The sequence below is a fragment of the Cheilinus undulatus genome, linkage group 8 (assembly GCF_018320785.1).
Source record: "Cheilinus undulatus linkage group 8, ASM1832078v1, whole genome shotgun sequence".
Classification (NCBI taxonomy): Eukaryota; Metazoa; Chordata; class Actinopteri; order Labriformes; family Labridae; genus Cheilinus; species Cheilinus undulatus.
In genome coordinates this window covers 31,414,589-31,440,843 of record NC_054872.1, presented here as the reverse complement: position 1 = coordinate 31,440,843, position 26,255 = coordinate 31,414,589, and the positions used below count along the sequence as shown (strand labels likewise).

General features: G+C 41.4%; 2 protein-coding genes across 6 annotated transcripts; both read right to left on the bottom strand.

Moving 5' to 3' along the window:
* Positions 1–2,154: 2,154 nt before the first annotated feature.
* dbpb (D site albumin promoter binding protein b) lies at positions 2,155–15,681 on the bottom strand. Of its 2 annotated transcripts, none has more exons than XM_041793335.1 (5): positions 13,468–15,681; positions 13,011–13,296; positions 11,881–12,330; positions 6,969–7,222; positions 2,155–4,481 (listed from the first exon to the last, which is right to left on the bottom strand). In XM_041793335.1, the coding sequence occupies exons 2-5, from the start codon at positions 13,198–13,200 to the stop codon at positions 4,266–4,268; spliced, it is 1,110 nt and encodes a 369-aa protein (XP_041649269.1). In that variant the 5' UTR covers positions 13,201–13,296; positions 13,468–15,681; the 3' UTR covers positions 2,155–4,265. The 2 variants fall into 2 exon arrangements, with proteins under 2 accessions (XP_041649269.1, XP_041649270.1); XM_041793336.1 differs by having other exon boundaries at positions 11,890–12,330.
* Positions 15,682–15,798: 117 nt separating this feature from the next.
* Positions 15,799–24,652, bottom strand: si:dkeyp-69b9.6 (gastrula zinc finger protein xFG20-1). 4 transcript variants are annotated; one of them, XM_041793332.1, is made up of 4 exons: positions 24,313–24,652; positions 22,710–23,919; positions 19,696–22,184; positions 15,799–19,407 (listed from the first exon to the last, which is right to left on the bottom strand). In XM_041793332.1, exons 3-4 carry the CDS (start codon positions 21,728–21,730, stop codon positions 17,039–17,041), a joined length of 4,404 nt encoding a protein of 1,467 aa, XP_041649266.1. In that variant the 5' UTR covers positions 21,731–22,184; positions 22,710–23,919; positions 24,313–24,652; the 3' UTR covers positions 15,799–17,038. The 4 variants fall into 4 exon arrangements, with proteins under 4 accessions (XP_041649266.1, XP_041649267.1, XP_041649265.1 ...); XM_041793333.1 differs by having other exon boundaries at positions 23,792–23,919; XM_041793331.1 differs by having other exon boundaries at positions 23,807–23,919.
* Between the last annotated feature and the right edge of the window lie 1,603 nt (positions 24,653–26,255).

The window sequence follows — 26,255 nt, the reverse complement described above, 5'->3', positions numbered from 1 at the left end:
CTCATTTCTCTTGATCATTGCTGGGATGTTTCTACAGCTTGACTGGTATCCGAAAACACAAGACACACAACTCTCTAGAGAAAGCATCACAGCTGACAATGCATATCTGAGCAAAAACCAAGCCACAAGGTCAAAGGAACTGCCTGCAGAAACAGGATTGTTGCAGGACACAGATCAGGGGAAGGCTACAAAAAGTGTTATGTTGCACTGAATGCTCTCAAGAGCACAGGGGCCTCCATAACTTTCAAATGGAAGAAGTTCTTAGAGGATCTACGATCTGGCAGCAGACCTCTATGGTGGGGCATTTTGGTGTCATCTGTTGCAGACGTCTACAGTGAGGTGACTTCAACCATGGAGTAGGGAGTGACGTATATTACCAGAATGATGTTCTCAATGACGTACATTTTATACTCGCTATGAATAAAAATTGAAAAATATACTGAGGGGGATACATTTAGGTTTAAGAAACCACAAACTAAGCCCCCGTCCACACGGAGACAAATTCAGGAGTATTCGCAAAAGTTTTTTGTCGTATCAGCGTTTCATCCACACGGAAACGGCGTTTTGGGAGGCTGTAAACGCTACTTTTTGAAACCAGGTCCCAGAGTGAATAAATCTGTAAATGCTTACTGTTTCGTCTCCATGTGGGCAGCCAACTGCATCTTTCTTGAAACAATTACGTCATACATAACGTAGGCTACTTACCTCGCATGCCCACATGGAACCAAAACAACAGTGGTGGATTATTGGTGGTGGTGGTGGTGGTGGTGGTGGGCGGGGGGGTTCGTGCTGCAGAAGCTATTGAGCTTATTATGTCTTTTACAGCAAAACCTGATGCCCCTTTACCACCACCGCGAACAGCATATACCAGATGTTCTTAAATTCAACGTGGAGAACAACCAGGAGGGCAACTAGAAGAAAGTTTGTGTCAAATTGTTATCTTCTTTTCTTGTTTGGTGCATTTCCATGGCAGCAATACAGCGCCATGTACAGGCTTGCCATATATTCTACAGCGTTTCCAGTCGTTTTCAGTGGTTCCATGCTGACGCAGACATTTTCTGAAATGATCCTGTATTTACGGAAAACGTCTTCAAAACGAAACGGAAACATAACGTTTTTGTCTAAGGCCTAAGGAACCCCTAGAGGATTAGGTTTAGGCACCCAAACCCTTAAGGTTAGTGTTAGGGTACGGGGGAGGGAGTGAGGGATGACAACAGCAACAGATGAGCTTAAAAGACCCTACTGTAGAGGTCTGCAGCCAGATGCCTCAAGAGGTCTGACACAATCAGGACTCTTCCAAGAGCTGGTCGCTTGTCAACACTGAGCAATCAAGGGAGAAGAACTTAGAAAGAGGGATGATCAAGAACCCACTGGTCACTCTGTCTGAGATCCAGAGATCCTGTGTGGAGATAGGACAAAGATCCAGAAGGACAGCCATCTTTGCAGCCCTCCACCGATCTGGACTTATGTTAGAGGGGCTAGACGGGAACCTCTCCTCAGTGCAAAACACATGAAAGCCATCTTGGACCATAGACTTTCATAGACGGCGTTTGAGGATGATTAGATGTACGTTCTGTCTATCACATCTGTACAGGCCAATAAGAGCAACAAAACACGTGACGTCGTAGCCCCAAACCGAGGTACGCCACTACCGACATGTAAACTCACTAGAGCTACATAATGCGAACCATGGCAACTGTAGACATGTCAGTACACAATTTCTCAGAATTTCTATTGTGAATTAAGATTTTTTTTTTTTTTTTTTTGGATGCACTTTTAAATTCCACTATTTTGCATTTACACCTGTTTTTGAAGACCACTTCTTAAAGTGTGCTGAAAGGGATAGTATAACATGTGATTCATGAGAGTTTTTAAATGTAATGCACTTTTTATAGAATGAGGGAAAGAGCAATGTGTAAATTGCACAGATATACACTGGCAGCATGTAACTGCAATTCTGCAGGAGCTTGCCTGGTATTTTTGGTGATGAAAACAAGAAATTACCCAATTATGGCAGGCTATGACTGATTTTTGTTGCTGTGATACTGGAAACAGGCTTAACATTATTTTTCTCTTATTGTGAAAAGATACTGAGAATTATTTTAAAATGTCTAAATGTGATAAACTACCCAGGAAAAGCGAAGAAGTCATGAATGAGAACAATCTTTTATTGGTGTATCTGGAAAAATCTCGACTACATCCAAATAACCAGCACAGATTGAGCTGGGCACCAAGGACACCACTGATGCAGCAGGGCAGTTGTAGTTCAATTAAGAGTCACTAGAAGATTTACCAACCACATCTGTGAGGATATAAAGAGACTAAATCCTGTTGGAGGAGCAAACAATCACTGATTGAGGTGATCAAAGGCGGAAATCAACCAACAAGGAGCAAATATTGATGGTGTGCATAATCCGTACACCACTGGGGGAACAGAGGAAGTCATCGTGAGAAAATAATCAAGTCTGCATGGACGTCATGTTCGAGTTCTCAAGCCACGCTCGTGAATCCACGGTGAGAGAAACCAAAGTGGCAGCAGGATCCTTTGCAGAAGTGAGTAATGTCTGGAGGTGTGAGACGGGATGCAAATAGCAGACAGAGAGGGTGGTTTCCATTTGAATAGTCTTTCTGAGGAACACTGAAGATCATAGATGTTTCAAGGTGCAACAGATCATGTTCATCCAAAGAAAGAAAATCATTCAATAATATAGAACAGCAACAACAAGAGGGATAATCATCATAATCATAACAATAATAATAGCAGTAATGGTCATAAAGGGGATTAAATCACACTCTATTACTATTCATCCCTCCCTCAGGAACATAACATAGTGTACCTGTGTAGGTGTGGTGGGTACACAGAGGTTTAAAGATACAGTTAAAGTAATAACAGTAACAGAAGGAGCAAGTATTGAAAAAAGCACTAAATAGCAACAAGCTTTGTGGATCAATAATAGGAAATTTTGGCTTTTATTCCTCCCAGAAATCTGAGAAATTAACACCATTCCACTCAATGGTTTACAACCCATCTCCTGGAATACAAATACACAAAATAGCATAGGCTTCTCCAATATACACATTCCTCCCTCTGTAATAATGCTGATTAAAGTGTGTTCATAAAGTACAGTAAAGTAATGATGTGCTGGGACGATTGATTACTATTTCAGAGTACAACACTGAGATCTTTACTACTCCATGCACCGTGGAGGTACAAGAGAGACGCAGGGACAAAATAGGAGAGGAAGAGTTTGCACAAAGCTCTGAGGGGATTGGCTGCAAGTGAGAGCAGACAGAAATAGAAATATCCCAACGAGTCAAAGAGAGGGTGAAGAGGAGCAGAGTTACCTGGGGGGCAACACAACAGCAGGTTTTCACCTGCTTAGGTAAGATACCAAACACCAGATTCAAAACACTCGACTGGGATTGAGAAGTGAAGTCAAAAGTACAAGTATGGACTAGAGTAGGATGTACTAATCGCATCAAGTTAAGCTCAAAGTACACAGAACTAATATTGTTGTGGGGTTCAATTAAAAAGAGGTGAAGTGAAGTTGTTCTATTAATTAAAAAAGAACGCACAAGACAAGTGTTGAAGATAGTGCAGGTCTGTTTACACGGTGTCTCCTCTTGTCTCTCTCTTCCTAGCATGCCCATTCCCAGTGACAGAAACAGAGCAGGAAAAATAATTAAGTGCTTGAGTAAAATCCACAAAAATGTTGAACTATACGATTATAAGATCATTTTTGCTCTCTATATTACAATTGTTACATGTGTCCTCGCCCCTGCTGCTGCATCCTCCTGATTCAAAAACCCAGCTGACAAAAAAGCTACCCATCGATGGCTGACACCTGTTAAACATCTCTGGACTCACCTAGAATAAAAAGAGATTTACCATAGCTTTACTCTGTCCACACGTCATGTAGAAAATATACAAAAATTATTCTCCAAATTTGCGCTCCCTCTAAATTTTAAAGTATTATAAAAATATACAATTCTCCAATAACAAAACTCTTAAAAGTCACATCTCTCATCTGTTAAATTATTCTCTCCATCTATCACTTTTAAGAGCCGACACCTCGACAAAACAAGACACCTGAGCTTCGAAACACAAACCTTCTCCTTGTCTTATACATTCATCATCAGAATCATCAGCTTCCTCATCATCATCGCCATTTCTCTTATTCTGTCCATCATGCCGTCAAAGTCTTTTTTCATTCAATCCAGCTTTAAATTCCTCCTCTTCCTGTGTTTTTTTTCCCGCGTCAGCATCACTGGTCAGCCAAGCGGTTCTCATATTTGCTAAGGATGTTGCGGCAGCGGCCAAGTTCCTTCCGGATCTCGGCCACTTCCTGTCGGAGGGCGGCGTTCTCTCTTTCCAGGTAGGCGGCGCGCACGGAAATTTGGTTCTCCTTGAGACGGCGGGCGTCTCGGGAACGCTTCGCTGCCTCATTGTTTTTATACCTCCTTGTCCAGTACTTCTCATCCTGAGGAGGGAGAGGACACACAGAAAGACACAACAAGGATTATTTCTGATCCCTTTTTATTATTAGACCAAAAGAGTTCAATAAAATAATCAATGAATGGTCTGGCTAGTTTCTGAAGAAGCGTGTCTTCTACTGTGTATCCTGTTATTTGTAATGTGTAATGTGGGTGTTTGGCCATGAATGAGCGTGGGACATGTTCCTTTCAGTCGTTTCCTCCTCAGAGTTTGGTCAGAACTAAATATTTGTCTGAGAGAAACATCCTCCATTTTCTACACCCCACTGCAGCAGAAATAACACTCAGCTTTAAATGATAAGTGAAATTGAGAGTGGAACATTTTGTGCTCTTTCATTAGCACCCTCTACTTCTACGATTACAAAAGCATCTCTAAAATTCATTTTTATTCAGCCCTTTTTTTTTTTACCAATTTTTAACTTTGATGGATGCTATTTCTTTTTTATTGTAGTATTTCCTTTTGTGTTTAATACTGTTCTAATCTTATTTCTATTTGTATACTCCTTTCAAGTTCTTATTTCCTTACCTATTTTTCTTTTTTATTTTGTCATTTTATCAAAGTGAGGGGGTATCTGCAAATTTGACATGTATATTTTTTCTTTTTTTTTTAATGAACTCATGTATGTGTTCAATAAGCATGCATTCCTTGAATTTAGTCCTTTCTCTGTATAATTAGAGCCATAATCAGGCCTGCCCACAGAGTTGACTCCTGAAAGACAGATTGATTTATTGATGATCACTGCGTATGTGCTAGATCAGTAGCACAAGTGCTAGCATCCTGGCTAACGGTTACTTCATTTTGGAGCTGAAAAGTGTGTGAAGCTATTATTGGGTTCTGCTGTTCAATAACTTAGTTATGCCACTTTTTAACCCCTTTTCACCACTTCTTCCACTCATTTTGCTATATCTTTGCCACGTTTTAAATGTGTTTCACCATTTTCTGCCCATGTTTGCCCCTTTTGCTTTTCTTAATCAATTTTCTATTTTCCAATTTTTGCCTCATTCAAACTATTTTTGCCACTTTACACCGATCCGCCACTTTAGCTGCTTTTCACAATTTTTCTGCCCATTTTTGCCCTTCCTCACCCAGTTCTGCCTTTATTATCCCATTTTTACTTCCCTGTACACACTTAATACCACTTTTTGTCAGCCAGTTTTTGATATTTTCAACCCATTTTGCCATTTTTTCCCCCCTTAAAGTTATTTCAGTTCCTTCTACTTTATTCTCTGGCACCCTGATGTTTGTGTAGGTCATGGCTCAGTTATGAAGTCTGTCTACTTTTCAAATGTTTTTGTTGATTTGCTCATCCACATTGCTAAAATCAACAAAACATAGGTAATTCTGCTTTAATAAAAGGGGTTTAAATTTTGAAAAAAAGCCTATTTTGTACAACAGCATAAATAATGAAATTACTTTTTTGTTTCTTTGAGTGTTTATTATTCAATTAAAATACAAAATACGGCTATTACAGATTATCTTTGCAATGGACCATGATTTTCCTCAACCTCAATGGGCCCCCCCTTTGGCTTAGCCCCAGAAAGCTCTCCCTTTACCATCTTTTATTGGCGGCCTTGACCATATTAATAAGATTAAATAAATTATTAAGTATTTTGACAGCTGAGGGATCATTAAAGTCAATAATTAGCTTCTTCAGTATGGAGACTGGCTATCAAGGTTATAATAGCATTGGAGTTTTTAGTTTTATTTAGTTTTTCGACTTTGTGTCTTAAACATAAACTCATTTTTATTGATGCTTAGCGTAGGCTTAATTTAGCTTTTATTTTGCAAAAATGAGTAGCTGTAGTTAAGTTTTATCAGTTTTGCAATTTTCAGTGATACAGGACACTTGTCAGGGGCAAGACCTAAAAAAGTGAGAAAAAGTAACCAACATGCAATCCTCAAAAACTATTTAAACCATCTACTCTTCACTTTCCATTTTATGTATTCAAATTTGATTTTTAAATACAACTTAAGACCTAAAATGAACTATTGTTTGAAGTCTGCTCCAATCATATCAGACCATTTTAAACTCTCCAGACTTGGGTGAACATTTCAGTCGGTCTGCTGCTGTCAAAGACAAAAACTGAGGAGATGTTGTCCCTAATTTTCTTCCATATTAGTTTGTTTTACCAACCACAGATTTAAGTTTAAGTAAAAAAGCTTAAATCTGAATAGCTTGTTTTTTTTTTTTTTTTGTTTAGTTTCAGTAAACTAAAATTATTTTTAGATTTTAGTTTCAGCTAGTTTTAAGTTCCTTTTATACAATGTAAAGGAAAAACAAATTTGTGTAAAACACCACTGGCCGGTTTAAGATGCTTTCCTATGTTTTTAGTCATTTTTTAAATTACAGAAACCGAACATTGTGATCAATAAGCCTCTGCTTTGTTCATTCAGGTATGGGTCTTCAACCAATGCAATCAGGACTTAGAATTCCTTCCTAATTGACCACTTCTTCCCTTCAGAGAGCACTCACCTTCATGTTATCTGGAACCAGGACCTTGCGAGCCTTTTTGATCATTGGCTGTGGCTTGAGCTCTTCTTCACTGAACGAGTGCCTCCTGGGGTCGAAGTTCTGCTGGCTGGAGGAGCTGGACATGTCTGCGGGATCCATGTCAAACATTCCAACCACGTCGGGGCCGCTGCCCGTAGGCGTCAGCAGGGGTGGACAGGAGGACGACGAGGAGGAGCAGGGTGACTCACAGGAATCATTCATACTTGTTTGACTCCCTAAAAAACAAAGGAGAAAAACAATTAATTTTTATTTCACTGCATGTTTCCTAGAATGGATGTTCCATTCAGAATCAGACAGAGCAGCCGCTGACAGCAGACTAGTAAGACGAGAATTCAAACCTTTGTGACTATACATCCTTGTGGCCACCAGATGGAAGCAGAGAGCTACTATCTTGGTGTTACAAACAACAAACAAAATTCTCCAGCTTTTAAGGACTCAACAGAGCTGAGCACATTTTTCAGATTTTATAGACACTAAAACTTAAAAGTTTCAGGGACATGGTGATCTTTGAATGATATTATGAACACCGTGCAGTAAAAGACCCAAAAAGACACATATTACATAATATAATGCATACCATTTCAATGAGATCAATAGACATAATGGAACAGATGGACTTAATGGAGCAACAGGATATTTAAAGGATGGGATTCTAGACTTATCAAATCTTTCATCTTATTCATATTAGACTTTTTAGATGGCTTATCTATCCCTTTAATCTTTTAAGCACTGCATGCTAGATCTGATCAAACAATTCAAGCTGAAAACAGTCAAATATGTCTCTGTGTGTAATGCTACATAAGCAAATGAGTAAAGATATTCCTAGCATCCTGTACAGCAATCTAGTGCCAATAATGAGACATGTAGCCATGATTAACACTTATAATCAGTCTTTGTATTGTGTTAGCTTCTGTTACAAGTCAAAAGCAAGCTAAGTTCGACAAAAGTTAACATGCAGAACTTTAAGTCCTCAGGGGGGTATCCAAAAGTGGAAATGTTATGTAACTTTCTACTCCTCCTCTTAAAACCAGTTCTTTAAGTGGGGCCAGTATGGGGCTATACCTCTCCCCACTCCCCTTAAGGCTCAACGCACCTCACTCAACTGACCACTCCTCTGCAGGAGCAAAAAAAAAAAACTCCTTGTAATTGTCTTTATAAAAGTTTGTTAATACTGTAAAATCAATAGAACCAAGAAAGGAATGCTCATTTAAAGGACTTTAAACTATATTCCAACAACAACTTATGCTAAGCAGGGTTGAATCCTAAAGCAACTCCACTTTGTAGGGCCCATATAATCACATTTCCACATATAAAAACATTGAACTTGAACTGGCGATAGAAGGATGAATAACTGGACTGCAACAACACTGCAAAGACTTAAAAATGCACATATAATTGTGTCAACACAGTCCCAACAGAACTCCACAAAGCTGGTGATTAATGCAGATTTACTGGGTGCAAAAACTGCCAAAGTGCAACTGTAAAACCATGTCATTTGTTAGAGTGGTCAAAAAACAAAGCATGATATATTTAGTGAATAAAGGAGGCATTAATGGAGAAAATCAAAACTTCCCCCTGCTGCCAGCTGCTAAACATGTCGTCTGAGATCTGAAATGAGCAGCTATCACATGAGTGATTGCTGTATGAGATGAACCCTAAGGTGCATAGTGTTCCCTCATGATGTTCCCATGTTTCACCATTTCAACTTCTCCATAAAACAGCCAAACGCTCCAAGAGTACTATCACTTTCCACAAGATATGTCAAGCACGTACAATCAAGATGAATTCACTAAACCGAACCTTTGTGTGTGAGTACATGAAACATACAGCAAGAGACCAAAAAAATCTACAGCTACATCCTGACAGCAGGAAATTTCACTGCATCAACCTGGCGTTGTGTTGTGTTTGTTCAAAATCCTACAGCCCTCCTGCAGCACATCCTTGTCTCTCCCTGTTGTACAGAAAGCTTTGGACTAACAAAATTGATTTGGAGCATTTTCATCCATGTGTTTGAAACTGCAAGAGAACAGGAGGCATTCACTTTCTGTAAAATAGTCCAATATGTGGCAAAACACATTTTAGGACTTGTGCGACTGCATTCCAGGAAGGCCTGAATCTGTTGTTTATGTAAACAGCAGCTCTTCTTCTTCTTAGGTTCCTAATATGAACATTTGTTGTTAGGTGTCCTCCATTCAATATTCATGGAGCAGCTGTTCACAGGGGAGCTTTATGACACTGTGGATTAGAGCGCAGCCGCTCTTATTTCAAGCTTTGGGAGAGCTGTTGAGAATAATCCAGTCAACTTTTAAAGCAACTAATAACATATGGAGACTTTTACTTTAAAAATAAACAACAGACTTTAATTTGCACTTGATATGCTTTTTTTCATAAGAACCTTGTAGTATTTTCATACACTCCATAAAAAGATTGTAATGCAAAAGTACAGGCCATTGTCATCAATGATACCTGATTATGAAGGTATATTTCTTAACTTAAAGCTCCTGTGAGGAACTTTGGGTTTGTGTTGAAGTTTGAGGTAATCATACATTGTCTCTGATGGTCTTGATTGCTTTTGCATCTCATAAAGATTCTTTAGAATTAATTTTATTCTGTTGTAAAGCCAGTTTAAAAATCCTCAGGGGCTTTAAGGGTGGGAAAAGCCTTCTATGCTGTGTAAAACTCTCAAGTGAAAACCAGTGAACTTAATGTCATTCATTCTTAATGCAATGCTTCATTGGAAGTCTGGCATCTCAGGGAAACTCTTCCTGTTGCTCAGTCTGTCCCTCCTCCCTGTGGGCTCCTCCTCCCTGTCTGCTGGCCCTGCCTCTAGTTCTCTCACTCCAGTACCCTCAGCCTCGGCACGTGTACTGACGCGTACACATGGCTGTGGCGTGTGAAGTGGGAGAGAGATTTAAAGACACGCAACCGCAAACACTCCACACACTTCTCTCTCTCTCTCTTAGTAATGTTTTGACCCTGCTGCACATTAATAATTGGCTGGGAGTGAATGCTGATTTTTTTGTACTCTTCAGTACACACATCACATGCCAAAACTCTCCTTGTCATTGCTCTCAGGTTGACTCATCAAAAAAGCCCCAAATCTCTTTCTCTTAATACACCTCCTCCTTAGCAACCCCTCACCTTTCTGCCTTATTTTTCTCCACTTCTTGCTTACTCCCTGAGACAACTTTAACCTGGCACAATGCTGCCAAATGAAAAGAACACGTCAGTCATTCTTCAGCAGCCATTTCAAATCCATGCTCCTTCTTTTAAGTTGACTTTGAAATGAAAGACCATGTGACTGTATCTCCTGCCTTCAGCCCCCCCCCCCAACCCCCACTGGACTGAAAAATGCTTGGTCACCGTGGTATTTGTTATAAACTCAAAGGAGAGTTAAAAGTGCTGAATCACAAGCCTTGGGAACATTATAAAGCACAACACATAACCTTGATTGCATCACAACCATAACAGTATTGTGGGGTCTACTGGCCTCATATCAGTAGCTGGGAACAATTTGTCTCTTTCAGTTTGTCAGCTGTGCTAAGTTTGCAGGACCCTCTTTCTGGATACTGCTGTTTTGAGCTGATATAGACCAACCTTGAAGAATGAACTGTCCTTGTTCAGTATTTTACCACCCTGGTTCAACTTTCCAGCTATTTGGTTTTCTCTGTTTACATACTGATTATTGTATTGTCTTTATTAATACAAACACTGTACATGGATCCAAGATTAAGTCAAGATTTGGCATCATAACATATTGTGTATTGCATTTCATTTTATATTTCTGTTTCATATTACATTATATTGTTTGGCATTTTATCCAATCATGAATATTAAATTGTAGTTTAATGTATCTTATGATATTAATTGTATCATATTGTATCATATCATCCAATATTGTACTGTTTGGCATCAAAAAGCTCTTTTTGTTATCATTGTACCTTATTGTATCATACTATATCATCTGGTATCATACCCCAACGTATGAGATCATATTGTATTGTCTGGTGTTGTATTTGGTTTGTTTCATTAGGTATCGTATTTTATTGTTTCCATTATTATCATATAGTATCAAATAGTTCTTTGATTGTATCATTTGGTGTCTTTCTTTGCTCATATCAGATTGTATTGTATATAATTATATATATTATACTGTTTTGTATTGTATTGTAGAATATCCTATAATATCCTATTGTATCGTATGGTATTATATCATATCAGGTCATACCCGCAAGTATTGTATGGCATTACATTGTATCATACTAAAATGTATGGTAAAATATCTAATTATGTTTGAAATTTTACCACATATTCTATCACATCTATTATATAATATCATGGTTTCATACTGGATCATATCATATAATATAGTTTCTTATTGTCTTGTTTCTTATCATACCGCATCATATTGTATCCTATGTAATAAAAGTTTTATATCGTATCATATACTATCATAGTAACATATTGTATTGTATTGTATATCATGTCACATCACAGGGTATCTTATCGTATCATTGTTTCATATTGTATTATATCTCATTAAAGTTTTATATTGTTTCATATCTAATCATTGTTTCATATCGTTTTCAATTGTATTATATTGTATCATATCATAGTTCCATACTGTCTTATATCGTAGCTAATCAAAGTTTTAAATTGTAACATATCATACTGTATTGTATGTTTACTCAAATTATCATATATTAGTATTGTTTGGCATTATGTGGTGTATTGTTTTGTTTGGTGAAGTGTATCATTTTGTATTGGATGTATCATTAAATGTTGTGTGGTATTACATTGTTTGAAATCTTACTGGACCTTGACGTACTATTTTGTATATTTGTGATGTGTGTTGTCTTGTGTCATATCCTACCTAACTCACCATGAAGACAGTCACTTCCTCCTGCAAGGTTCTGCGGTTGAGCCACTTCCAGTCCAAGCAGCGATGGCGAAGAAGAGGAAGAGGGTGATGAAGATGTGGAGCAAGGTGGGGATGAGGGCGGTAGGCACTGGGAGCTCTGGTTGGGTACAGCTGACTGGGAACTCTGTGAGGGGATCTGGGCAGAACTGGAGCTATTGTTGTTATGCATGCTGCCCATTCCATTTTCTGTCAGAAACTCCTCCAAGTCCATGTACTGAAGCTGGAAGAGCCCCCCATCCGCAGGCAGGGTGCGATCCCACAAGAGAGGCCCCAAGAACTGGTTGAAACTACCTCCTCCTCCTCCATTTAATCCTCCACAGCCATTACTGCTGCCAATTCCACTGCCATTCCTCATGGAGCACACTCCCAGGGAGTCCTCATCAAGGTCCAGTCTGTCTTTGTCTGCCAGAGACAGTAGTGTATGATTATAATGATGCAGATTGATATTGATGAATAATAAGTATGACTTCCAGCACACCAGAATGTTCTATCACCCATTAATGGATGCTAACAGCAACCCTGTGTGGTGTCAAGAACTTGATAGTTCAGCAAGTGTATACCTAGGATGCACTTTTCCTAAATCTCCCTCTCAATTTGAGTCTAAAAAACCCAAAAGGACCAGATGGCAGCTCAGTTGGAGCATCCAGTAAGATGTGAGCCAGTTTGTTCTCATAACATGTGTATAAACTCTAAATGAATCTTATAAAGGGCAGCAGGTACATTCAAGCACAGCAAAAACCCACAATGAAAGTCTGCATAGCAGGTACACTACAGCATAACATGTTAACACTCATTGTAATCCGGATCCTCATTTGTAGTCACAGCAGGGATTATAATCCAGGTGAATACTGAGTCAGGTCACATGAGAGTCATCGTGATAATGTATGATGGAGCATAAGACTTTAGTGGGATATTTTGAGTAGTTCAGTGTGAAAATAAAATGTTTTATAGATTAAATATAAAGCATTTATATCACAACAACAGACTTGCATGATTTATTCATGCTCCGTCAGAACATATATTAAAGATGGCCTGTATCAGTAGTCAAAACAACACTTTGAGAAAGTATGAGTTAGTCTCACCTTTTGCATCCAATGGGCTCTTTAAACGTTGGTCTCCCTTCATGGGATGCTGCAGGAGGGACTTAAGTCCCGTCATGGAGTTCAGATGTCCCCCTGTGAGGGAGCCTGCAGGCTGAGTACAACTTCCAAACTGCGGGCTTGCGCCAGCTGGGAGGTCGGGGGTCGGAAGCTGGGTGAGCTGCCTGGACATCCTGGACCAGACGGGGTCGCAGAGAGACACCTGGGGCACTTGAAGAGGCGTGGCGAACTAACCGAGTACCTACCAATAGGACTTGCTTGCTGATGGCTGTGCGTGAGTATGCACGAGGGTAAGCGAGGAGGGGGGGGTGGGGGTTGGAGAGAGAAAGCGATAGTTTTGAGAAGTGTCCATGCAGCATAAAGAAACCATTATAATGTATTACAAGTATAAATGACGCAGTTAAACAAGACATTGAGTTAAAACACATGCAACGCTTACCTTTCACTTGTCGATAAGAGGTGCTGCTTATTTCCTTGCAAAAATATTTTCATCGAAATATTCCATTGCAGTTGAACGCTGTTAAAACTGTTCAAGAAAGAAAGCTGTTATTCTCTGGAGATCAGTGTGGGAGGGACAGTCACACCATACGATAAGGAATACTGTCCATAATAAAAATCAGAAAATGACCATGGAATCCGCACGTACACCCACGAAGCACAAAAATCAGTAAACTTGAAGAGTGATATTCCGAGGTAATGATCCGGCACTCATAAACAAGACTCCAAAATAGTTGCAGAACAAACGTCCGTCAAAACAAAACAACCGATGTGAAACTGGGTGCATAAAACACACACAGTGACAGGGCAGTGGCTGTGTTGGTCAGATGACAAGTTGCATTGGTGTTTCTCTCCTGTGCTGTCGCGCTCTGCTGTCCGTCGTGGGGGGAGGAGGGGTCGTTTCCTCTTTCTCTGTCTGTACTTTTTTGCATCCGGTGGATCCAAGTCACGGGCGCACGGGTTTTCGGTCTGTGTTTGGGCCGCGCGTCGTCCACGTCCGACTGTCCTCTCTCTCTTTCCCTCAGCTGGAACGGACACGGGTAGTTCACGTGACGTCACACCTCGCGGAATAAACGAGCAAGGCTTGAGGGGGGCGTGGTGTAGATTTAAGCGCTCTCTCTAAGCTCGTTTATTATTTATGAGACACACCTACCCTCGTGCCGTACATCGAGGAGAACAGTCAGTTTGTTTTGTCTGATAGGTACAAACACAGTCATTCTTCCTGGTTTGTTTTTGCTGAAGTACTAAAAATGTATATCAGTTTGAGCTCAAGTGAGGTGATAGTGAGTTCAAAGTCTACACACAAGTAGATGGGCACAAATCACTTATTTAGCCATGATCAGCTTCAATGGCTTAGAACTTTACATATCTTCATAAGAACTGTGATTTAGATTCTTGTAATAATCAGTAAGTCCAGCATGGCTTTTCCAGTCTCCTTGTAATCCACGGAAAACGTGAGTGTGCCGTTTTTTCAGGCGAGAGGAACGCTTGAGCACGTTGCCTCCCGGCGTACAATAGTTGTTCCAGCTCACGTGTATCAAGCACGGGGAGACTAGGCCTGGCCGCTCGCGGCGCTCAATCTTATTCGCTCTCGAAGTTCCTCGCTCCGCCCGCGATGAGCGCCTATTGGACAGAACTAGGTCGACTAAACCCGCCCGCTCGGATTCCCCTCATGCATGCCACTGCCGCGTGAGACCAGTTCGAAACACAAAAAGCGCGAGGGCTGTCTTGTCTACTGTACAGTTTCAGAACACATGCAAAACACAACGCGCGGCAGGAGTTCACCTCCTGTTTTTTTGACATGCAGAAGTTGACGAGAGTTCTTCAGTGGTTGATAACAAGCCATAATGAGTATTATTCACATAATTAGTGTTTTAAAAGGAGCCCTACTGTAAACACAACCCATTCGGCACTCTGCTGGCACCCTTATTCTCAAAAATATGAGTACAACTTAGTTTGTACTGCAGTAAACCACTAACCACATCTCACCACACATACTAGACAGCAGTGGGTATGCATAACTGTCATAACTTTTAGTTCACATGCAGAGTAGATGGGTTTTTAATAGCAAGTCTTTAGCTATGAAAATGCATGCTGTATATATTTGTTTAAGTATACAATCTCTTCACTTATCAAATATAAGACTCCACTATTGCAACACTATTGCAAGTGTATCCATTATTGACTCACTCCCATACCACAGAGTTAAGACAATGTTCTTTTCCACCTTGCAACTATAGCCCTATAAGATGCACTGAATTTTCCCTCTGTCAGTATCAGTGAGGTCAGAGAGATGCTCGAGCATTTTGTTTACTTTGTTGCATTAATCTTCTAGTAAGCAGTAGACAGGGATATAATTCACAGTCATACCACACTCAAGTCAGTCCAATCCAACCCCTATCAGTGCAAATTCCATGTGACTGCCACACTCATCCACATCAGGACTTGCATACAGTATAAATGAGTTGCTTACTGCCATCTAGTGGAGCTAGTCATAAGAAGTTTTACACAGCAGCTCAACTCAAGTATATTGATACTGTGTTCATTTTAATCACTTCAGTCAACTACCCTCAAGTATTTTACCCCATAACATCAGTAAACCCAAGAGCTGGAATGTTTGTGATAGATGCTGGTCATACAATTTAAAATTTTGTAAAACCTCAATACTATTACTGGAAAGAGTAATAACTTCTGATGGATTATTACTAGTTTCTATCATACCTGAATACTGCAGTAGTTTATTCTGAATGAAAAATGAAAGGAAAACAACTGATTACACTTAAGGTTTATTCATTGCTGAAATATAATCAACTACTGACTTCTCAGTAAATAATGTGATAAAAATCTACTAAAACTATCATTTTCCTTTAGAAGAAAAAAGGCTTGACAGGGGTATGAACATTTCATATGTGAATAAAGTGACAAGAAGTTCTTGAAACTAAGAAACAAAATACAAGGCTTGACAGTAAAAATATGATTGCAACTCAGCAAAAAGCAAAACATAAAAGGGGTTAAGTATAAGATTGGCAAGAAGACTGATTGGGTTACACACATAAATACATGGAATTTTACAATTTTTTCTATTGTGATAGGTCCTTGTCTTCAACACACTGTGGATAACAGTAGAAATCATCACTGCTAAAAAGAGCATACAAATAACGTGAGATAAACATGTGTTACAGTCCACTTGTTTAACCTGTTTCAATCTCTTGGTATAAAAGCTAGGAATATCTCAAATAAAATGAAGTAAAGTGAACATACTAAGCAAGGCTTTTGTAAGTTTCTTCATTTTGGCAGAAGAGGGATCCTTGTAATGCTAAGTACCAGCAACTTGACATTTAATCTATGTGTGATTAAATCACTAGGGAATATAGAGCAACTTTCAAATCAAGTTTATCACTACAAACTTCTGGGGATATACTGAATAAACCATCACATACTGTAGGAGTGGTTTCACAACCTCAGCAAAAACTTGACCAGAGAACAAACATGCACTGACAAACTATCAACAAAGGTCTTTGTCCCAATGTCCCTATTCCTATTAAATGCACTTTACATTATTAAAAAATCCTCAGAGCCTCTAAGTGAACAACAACAAGACAAAGTACACAGCAGAGACGTTTATCATACAGCAAGAGGTGTAGCAGGGATTCTAGTTTTGGGGGAAGATACATTAGCAGGTCATTTCACCTAAACTTGTCTAGTAACTGCACAGTGTCAGCCAAGCATAGTGTCAATGCACTTCAGGGGTTAATGAACCAATGGAAACAGTCAGGTCTTTGAAAACATCTTCCAATATAATCTGGAAGAAATTCTGGTCATATCTTAAAGAATGCTCTACAGTAGTTGTTAACACACTCATTCTAATAGTCAGCAGAGTAAATGTCAACTGAGACATGAAGCAAAGTCTCCTAAAGGCAGCATAAGCCTTCTTAAGTCCCTTTTTGTCACCCTCCTACTTTTAGAGCTGAAATATCCCTCATGAATGCGACCTGTGCCAGATACAAAGATGCTCAGTATCTGTATGGTCCCTGTAGGAATGGCATCTCCTCCTGACCCTCGTGGGTCTGTCTTTCTCCTGGTCTCTTTGCAAGCATCAGCCTATTAGAATCTCCTCGCTGCAGTCCTTTGGCCCTGCGGCGGCAGGAAACCTTGTGCCGTTTCAGAAGTGTAGCATTCCAGAAGCGAGTGGAACAGCGTCGGCAGGAGAAAGTCCCTTTGGCACGATGGGAGGCCCGGTGTATGAAGGCTGCCAAAGCTCTGTTAGACTGCTTCCCACATACACGGCACCTCAGTCGCTCCAGAGTGGTCGAGCACTGTTGTCTGTGTTTTACTGCCATGTGGACAAGCAGTCCTGCTTTACGGGAAAACACAGCAATGGGGCATATAGGACAGCCAAAACGTTTTACAGGGACTTTAAGAGATGACAGGATCTGCACTTTCAAGCCCCCAGTGTTGACAAGCTTATAGCCACCACCCCCTGATCCGCCTCCTCTTCGAATTGTCAAACGAAGAGAGCCTTGTTTTTTCATCAGCTGCCCTCTAATTTTACAACTAATCTTCTTTTTCTTTTTTCTTCCATCAAATCTGACTACATCGTTGGGTTCCCACTTATTCTCCCTCCAATCTCTGCGGTTGGACTTTTTTTTTTTCTTCTTGTGTCGTCTCAAGTCATCGTGTGATAACTGGTTGCTGTAGTCAAGGTGTTGGTGGGACTGGGAACCAGACAGATGATGAGGATGATTTTGGGAGTGATGATGATGGTGATGCAGATGATGATGCTCAGTGGAAGGCAGTTCCGTGAGGGGCTGGAAAGGAGCTGTTGTGTGAAGCGTACGGCTACGGGATCCAGCTGGATATATGTGCTCCCCTTTCACCCCGGCTGGGGAATGAGGGTGCTGGGGGGCCATGAGAGTGGAGTTTGGAGGCAGAGGCTGTGAGTAAGATGGAGCATTAGAGGCTGAAGAATGAGCTGCATCATAAAAGAGGGGAGAGTAACCAGCTGGTGGCTGTGGAGGTGCCTGTTGGTGGCTGTGAGTGACGACACTGAGACCCTGCCCTCCGTGGCCTTCTGAGGTAGGAGCCATTTGCAGGAGGGCATTGGTGGCAGCCTCACTCTCTGATGCTGACTGATTGACATCACTTCCACTTCTGTTGTCTCCAGACCCGCTGCTGCCTTCTTGAGGGTTGGATGACTCATTACGGGTAATCCCATGCTGTGATTGCTTATGTCTAGTGAGGCTATTGGAGTAAGCAAATGCTTTCCCGCATACCTCACAGCAAAAGAGCTTTTCACTCCCACTCTCATGAACTGTCTGGTGATGAGCAGTCAGATGAAAGTGATGGCGGAACGACTTCCAACATATAGCACAGGTGTACAGTCGAGGGGGAGGGGGTGGCTGTGGTTGGGGTGGTGGTGGAGGCTGTTGCTGGGGGTTGGTGTCTTGAGGCTTGACGTCTTGAGTGTAAGAATAATAGGAGGAGGTGCTTGGTACTTGGTTCTGGCTCCTGTCTTGGGCCACGCTACATTGAGGGTTTGGGTTAAAGCTGTTTAAGTTCTCAGGAGCTGGTGTTGTGGGCACCTCTTCCAGCTCCCCTTTCTGATGCAGTTTGCTGTGCCTCCTGAGGCTCTGGGAGTAGCCAAACTCTTTTCCACAGATGTTGCATTTGTAATTCTTTGCCCCAGAGTGGACAGTTTGATGCTTGCTAAGATGGAAAGCCTCCCTAAAATACTTTCCACACACAGTGCAGTGATGGGGTTTTTCCCCTGTGTGGATTCGGTCATGACGGCGCAGTGTCTCACGGCGTGCAAATCCCTTACCACAGACACTACAGAGGTGAGTGCGTGGGAGCCCACTTGGCCCCATTCTGGGGGTGTATTGCCTACGTTTTTGGGGCTGTCCAGCCTCTTCAGGGTCTTTCTTAGCTCTAGGTTTGCGGGGACGTTTTGGTTTGGCAGTAGGATTCTGCGGGTTGCTGCTCATAACCTCCTGGCTCCCACCTCCTCTGAAATTCTTATCCATACCAGATGTTGATGAGGGTGAGCCCATAGGACCTAAACCAAGACCACCTAGCAGACCTCCTATGATGTCTCCCCTATCATCCCCTCTATTTCCACTGTTACTAGCTGCTGTTATAGCAGAGATTGCATTATTGACAGAGCTAGTGACATCATCCTCTGAGTCATCCAGTAGAGAAGAAAGGGGCAGGTGGGGCTGTTGTTGCGGATGGTGGTGCTGGTTGTGGCTCTGTGAGTGTGGATGCAGTGTTGGGGCCAAGGGTGCCTTTCTCAGAGCTGGGCCCGCCATCCCACTTCCAAGGGGGGAGGCACCAGAGTAGCATGGAGATGGATTACCTTGAGAACGGTGGTCATCATGGTAGCCTGTGTAACGATTCCGAGAGTAGTCAGTGGGGTATTTAGTATCTGATCTGTCCCTGTCATTTGAATTCCCTCCCCTTCCAGACTGAAACAGACCATCACATCCTAAACCTGATTTTGGTTCTCCTTCCCCAACAATGATTACACCATCTTCTTCCTCAGTTTTCCCATAAATAACCCCTCTATTGCTTTGATAAGTTCCCCCTCCTCCATTACCTCCTCCGCCCCCTCCCCCGACTCTGTCCTCACCATCAGTTCCTGTCTTGCCGCCCCTCTGTTTGGGTCCCCTACCTGGCTTGCCGCAGGTGCCTGAGGCAGCATGGTTGAGTAGAGAGGTGCTCTCACGGAAGGCACGACCACAGGCGGGACATCGGAATGGCTTTTCCTCATGTATCTTCTCATGACGTGTCAGTGACTCTCTACGATTAAAAGCCCGAGAACAGGTGGAGCAGCCATATGGGCGAGCTGAAGAGTGTATAACCCCATGTTGCAGGAGGTGCCCTTTTTTCTTAAAGCCTTTGCCACAATCTGGGCAATGAAATATTTTGTCTGGGCTAGAACAGGAATTAGATGGGGGCTGGGGCGTGTCTTGTGTCGAATGAGGAAGGCTTGGGTCAGTCTGAGCTTTAATATGAACAGGGTTTGGGCCAGTCGTGGCAGTATTGCTAGTACCTGCTGTGGTTGGCTCATGCATGCGCAAATGCCTGCGAAGGCTTGAAAGGTGAGGGAAGCTTTTACCACAATCTCCACAACTATAAACGGGCTCTGAATCAGACTCTGTGGGATTGGGTTGCATTGAGCTCTGGTTGTCAGATTTAGAAAGATGAGAATCATTAGTAACCAGTACTGAGGCAGCAGTGGAAGAGGGAGCAGAGGAGGAGGAGGAAGAGACTACTGACGAAGATGAAGATGAAGAGGCAAGAAGGGATGATGGGTCTCCACCCATATTTGATATACTAACTCCACTCCCAATTAAAGCTGGGGGCTGACCATGACCTAACCCAGCACCATTACTACTACTGCTGGGATTACCGCTATGGCTGTTATGGCCATGGCTGTTACTGCTATTACTAGTGCTATCAGATTTTCTCTGTGGTAAATATCCAGCCATAGCTTTCTTCCTCCTGCTGCTACTGCTACCACTGCTACTACTTCCACCTCCACTGCTTTCCCCTTTGCTATCATCCTTAGATAAGGACAAATGAAGTGGCAAGGGGAGGGGTAAACCTGCTTCTTGCTGCATCAAAGACGCTATCTGATTTGATGAAAGTACAGGGATACCCTGGAAGTCAAAGCCACTCAGTGATGAAGGCTGGGAGCCTGGGTGAAGCGGGTGGTGAGGATGCGAATGAGAGTGAGGATGGGAAAGGGTGTGAGGAGGAAGTTGTTGCTGCTGGGGAGGCTGCTGTGGAGCCTGTTGTGGCTGGGGAGTGGAGTGGCCATGTGAGTGAGAAGAATGCAGAGCAGGAGGTGGAGCGAGACTAGTACTAGGCTCCCCACCTGTCTGACTTAAACCAATTCCTAAATGGTTATGGGTTCCCTGTTGCACAAGAAATTGCTCTAAACTAGCATTAGCAGGCACACCTGAAAGGAAATACTGATTAGCAGCTAACATGCAACTAAACTGTTGGTGAAGGCTCCGTGCATCAGATTGGGCTCCAACTAACTGGTGTCCCAATGAGCTGACTGCACTGCTGCTGGAGGGGTTATTAGAGGTGGCCACAGAGGTTGAAGGGGAAGGAGAGGAGGAGGAGGGACCAGATGATGCTTGGGGAACAGAGAGGCCAGGATGCAGAGGAGGAGGGGGTGGAGGTGCTGATGTTACTAATCCTCCTAATCCCCCAGCACTCCCACTACTGCTACTTCCCCCAGCAAAGTGCTCAAAGCGGCCTACACTTGGGTGTAACTGGTCCTGTGCTAGTGCTGCCTCAGACGGGTGGAAAGAGCGCAGGAACTGTGGGTAGCCTGAAGAATGGCTTGAGCTGCTGCTGCTCATCTTGCTTGACTTTGAACGAGAGCTTTGAGATGAGGAAGGCTGTTGTTGTAAAGGTGGGGGAGGAGGGGCACTCATCTTGGCAAAAATGGAGGCAGAATCAGAAAAGGCGTTACCTCTTGACCCCTGCAGGGGGCCCAAGCCAAGTCCAGACAGAAGAGCTCCAGATGATTCAGCCTGCTGCTGCTGCTGCTGCTGGAGTTGATGCTGGTGAAGTTGCACTTGCTGTTGATGTTGTAGTTGCCGATCTAAACCGAGGCCTTTGAACTGGTGGGCCTGGTGCCCACTTAACATCTCTATAATGTCCAGATTGTATTTTCCAAATTGGAACATTTCCCACTCACTTGCACATGAGGGTGTAGGGCCAAACCTCCAGAGCTAGGAGCGGCAACAATGATCCCACCAATGAGTCTTGAAAAAAAAAAGCAAATTTTTACCCAAAAGGTGAGGTTATGATACAATTTTCAAAAAACTACCTGAATGTCCTAAATCTAAAGTTTGTCTCTCCAGAGGTTTACTTCTGGTGTTGCTACTTCCTGTTGATCATCCGCTGCCCACACTCAACTTCCAAAATGAGTGGGGTAGTCAGAAAAGATGAGTTTATGATCAAAGGGTAAAATGTCTTTTTGACTGGTAAGGAGTTCCACCTAATTTCAAAACGGTGTAAAAAAAAGTTTTAACAAGAAGTTTAAATGACTTCTTTTTTTCCTTTGAGAGTTACTGCGTCGACATTTTCCTTCATCTAAGCAAGATTCCTCATCCTTGTTCAGCCAAGAAGTTCCTTTAGCTGAAAAAACAAGATTCAAAGAAAGGGATGAAAGTCATAGAGGGGACCAAAACTATGTGCCCCCCTACTGTAATCTGTTCTTTTGTATTACAAAACAGATTTATTCCACTTTATCAACAGGAGAATGTTTAAGTCCATGTATCATTATGAAACAATCACAATTTGAATGCTAACTTTGGAGGTATACTGCATGCAAGTACAAGTCCTAAAGTAAAGCCACCAATTTTTTGAAAAACAGAAATTAGAATTGGGCTCAATATGTTTAAGGTGTCATTAGTTTTATGATCTGCAATTAACCCACCAAATGTTTCATATCATTATGAGCCAATACCCCCAAAGTTTAAGTGAGAAGTGTGACAAACTATTGAATTTCTAGTTACATTGCTCAAACTTAACTTTTTGTGTTTACTTCAGGTAAATAAAGAATCCACAATTCCTGTTATTTTGCTCCATAAAACAATACATTATTATGCTACATTTACAGATTAATACACATTAACAATCTTCTATATTTTAACAACTTACCATGATGTGGCTCAGGTGCATTGCAGCACAAACAGAATTGGTGCATGAATGTGAACTCTTTTTATCAATAGGTTCTAAAGGAGGTTCTAAAAAGGCAAAAGTCACTGTCAACATTGCCATTATAGACCTATTTCATGAAGGCAAGACAGAGGTGGGAGGAGGTAGACCATCATTAAAAAACACAGCGACTGAAGAGATTTGACCCACATTATTACGATGTTATATAATGGCTTACCTACTCTGTTAACCCATACATGCTGTAGCAGTTCTGTGGTTTACAGTATCTCACACTTTTGTCCACTCAGGTGAGATCCACAGAACAAATACAGCATATGTGGCTATCTCTGCAATTACCTAGTATAAATTGAAGAAGAGGTACATGCAGAGAGGTGTGGCATTAAATAACAAAGAACAATACACAATTTAAGAGACTGAACTTTTTAAATGAGGATCCAACTGTTCTGCAAAAAATTGAAAATTATGTACCTTACTGACATACTTGGATCAACTTTTTAAAGTTTCTGAGTGCACAGCTTTATACTGTTCTGATAAAAATGTAAAAATGCTTGGTATTCTCTTTAGTTTCATAACAGTGTTTCAAATGACATTTGCAATGATGTAATTATTAAATAGGAACAATGGCTGTAATCAAACATTATAAGATGCTGTGTACAGGAAGGCAGAGGATATGAAATGCAAATAAGAATATTAAAAATTCAACTATTCCATTATATTAATAATAAGTCATCTACAACAATGAGTCATTATTGCATGTAAATCACTTAATGCTGTATACACTGCCCGGTTAAAGACTGGACTGGGTTGTTGCCTTTGTTCTCTCTATGTGACAGGTAATAAGCCTATTCAATCCAACCAAACTGCCATTAACAGTCAAATAAACCTATGCAATTCAAAAACTAATAAACAACGGGAGACTTGCAGTATTTGCACTGATGCTATTGTTTCTATCTGCATGGGCACAAGATGTAATCTATGATAAATCCTTCATTATTCATCTTGTGGGAAGGCAAAAAGTAGACTGGCTTCGGCAGAACTCACTTTTTCAGTCTCGTTTTGCTCACCTTGTAAAATCTTACCGTTTCCTCTAATCGATGCGATGAAACTAGAGGGAAGTGAGTTCCCCTGGCAGACGAGGGAGATAATCTATCGCATATTTGACTGCCTCTCATTTTAATGTAACTCAGCAATCCTGTGAAGAAGAGCAGAAATGCTTAGATTAACAACAGAAACACCAACTCGCTGCACAATGTAAACATAAGCAGCACATTACATGCGTAATAACGGACGCACTTGAGTAGCATCCTGGAATAGTATTGGCTAACATTTAGAGGAAAAAGAAAAAACATTGGACACGCTTGCTTGCAAAACTTCACGGTTCTCATTAGCATCATGTTTTGCAAAGGCTCGGTGTGTTTAGCCATTCGCTGCCACACGCAGTCTAGAAAACCACAGAACCACCGTTGCTAACGTTAGCTATCTTCCCAAACCACAATAATAAAGGCACGCTGACTACAGTTAACATTGAGATGCTAGCGTTAGCATATACATCTGCGTAACCTATATTCGGCAAATGTTTACTTACGCATCCAGTTGCAGAGCACAGTTGCAGATGGATGAGGCCTGTCACGCCTTCTTCTTACCGCCTAGGCTAGCTATCGTCTGCTTCCATTTCTGCGTGCTGTTTTCCAGTCGTTAGCCAGGGCCATTTTCACTGATGCTGAGCTGAGTGAAAGCTTACACCGTCCCCCCAAGAAATCAACGCCGATGGACACAGCAGCCGCTTCATTTCCATTTGGCTTCGACAGTTTAAGCCGACGGAAAGCTTTTGCAAAAATATTGAAACGGCCGAGAAAAATTGGGGTGGTCGGCGATAATATTTTTGGGTAAAAGTGAGTGACGTGTGCTCTCTTAACATTGGTCCTTTCCGGCCCTTGTAATATTTCCGGGTAGCACTAGCGGGGCTCGCGGGTGGTTGAAAAGGGCTCACAGCGGATCCTCTGTGTGGTAAAGGGGATCATCTTTCTGAACGGTACACACTCATAAGATTACCAGACCACCTTAAGACCCATCTGCATATATAAATGAAAAGTTGTCTTGTCTTAGCAGAAGTTAGGGATGTTTCTCTGGGATGTATGGTAGCTGATACCTCACAGGCCTATAAGGAAAAATATATTCTGAAGCTTAAATAGGTTTTTGAAAATATATGGTAAATTTACCTATATACCTACCTAAATATACCTCTTGTTGTACCTTTTATCTTGTAGTTGGGTGACCCAGTAACATCTTATTAGGTCAAATTAACCAGAAGTACAATTAACATAAAATCAAGATCTATTAAATGTTTATAAGGGAGTTAGAATGATGAGAGGTTTATGGAACATGGGGCATAAACCCAAGACAAAATGTTTTTAGAATCTGCAAGAATTGATAAATGTTTCTGAGGCATTTTTTTTTTACAAGAAATTCATGTTTATTCATTCTGTGATGTAGGTCTAAATAGATAAGGCCACCCAATAAGAGATAAAATGGAGAGCTTTCTGGGGCCCAACCAAACTGGGGGCCCATGGGAGGTCTGCAAAATTATGGTCCACTTTAAAGTAAAGCTATGTTAACAATATTTTATTTTTAACCTGAATAATAACCATTGTTATTTTATCAAAGCAACAAAACAAGATTTTTAAAATCTATGCTGTAGTATTAATAGAGCCATGGCCGCACAGTGACACAGGCATTGGCTCAGGGCCTTTCTGTGCAGATTTTGCAGGTTCTCTCTGGGGTACTCCGGCTTCCTCCCACCACCGGGGAGGCGGTTAATTGGTAACTCTGAATTGGCCATAGGTGTGAGTGTGACTGGCTGATTGTCTCTATATCAGCCTGGTGATTGAGTGTCGATCAGTTCAGGGTATCCCGTCGCCTCTCGCCCAATGGTAGCTGGGATAGGCTCCAGCCTCCTACAACCCTGAATGGGATAAGCAGTATAGAAAATGGATGGACAAACAAAGCCCTTTTCAAAATGTAAACTTGTTTTCTTAAAACAAAACGAATTTTTTTATTGGAAAAGTTAACAAAAAGCAGCAAAATTAGGCAAAAACTGGCAGAAAGTAGTGGCAAACATTGCATAAAGTGGCAAAAATGAGTGAAAAACAACGAAAATGAGTGAAAAGTAGCAAAGAATGGGATATAAAGGCCAAAAAGCAGTGGAAAAAAATGGACGTGAAGAAGCAAAACAGCAGAAAAATGGTCTACAAGCAGCGCAAATGGGAAATGAGTGGCATTGAAGGGCAGAAAACTGCTAAATCAGGCAAAATGTGGCAAAATGAGAAAATGGCTAAAATAAGAGGTTAAAAGTGTCAATAAAGGGCTAAACAACTAGCAATTCTGTTTGTGCTGGAAAAGGGAAAAGAAATAGCAAACATGGACAGAAAAAGAATTGCAAAGGGGTTGAAAAGTAGCATGAATAAATAATTCCAACATCAGAAGCAAGTTATAGTTAGACACACAGTTTTAGGTCCATAATGAAGTGTT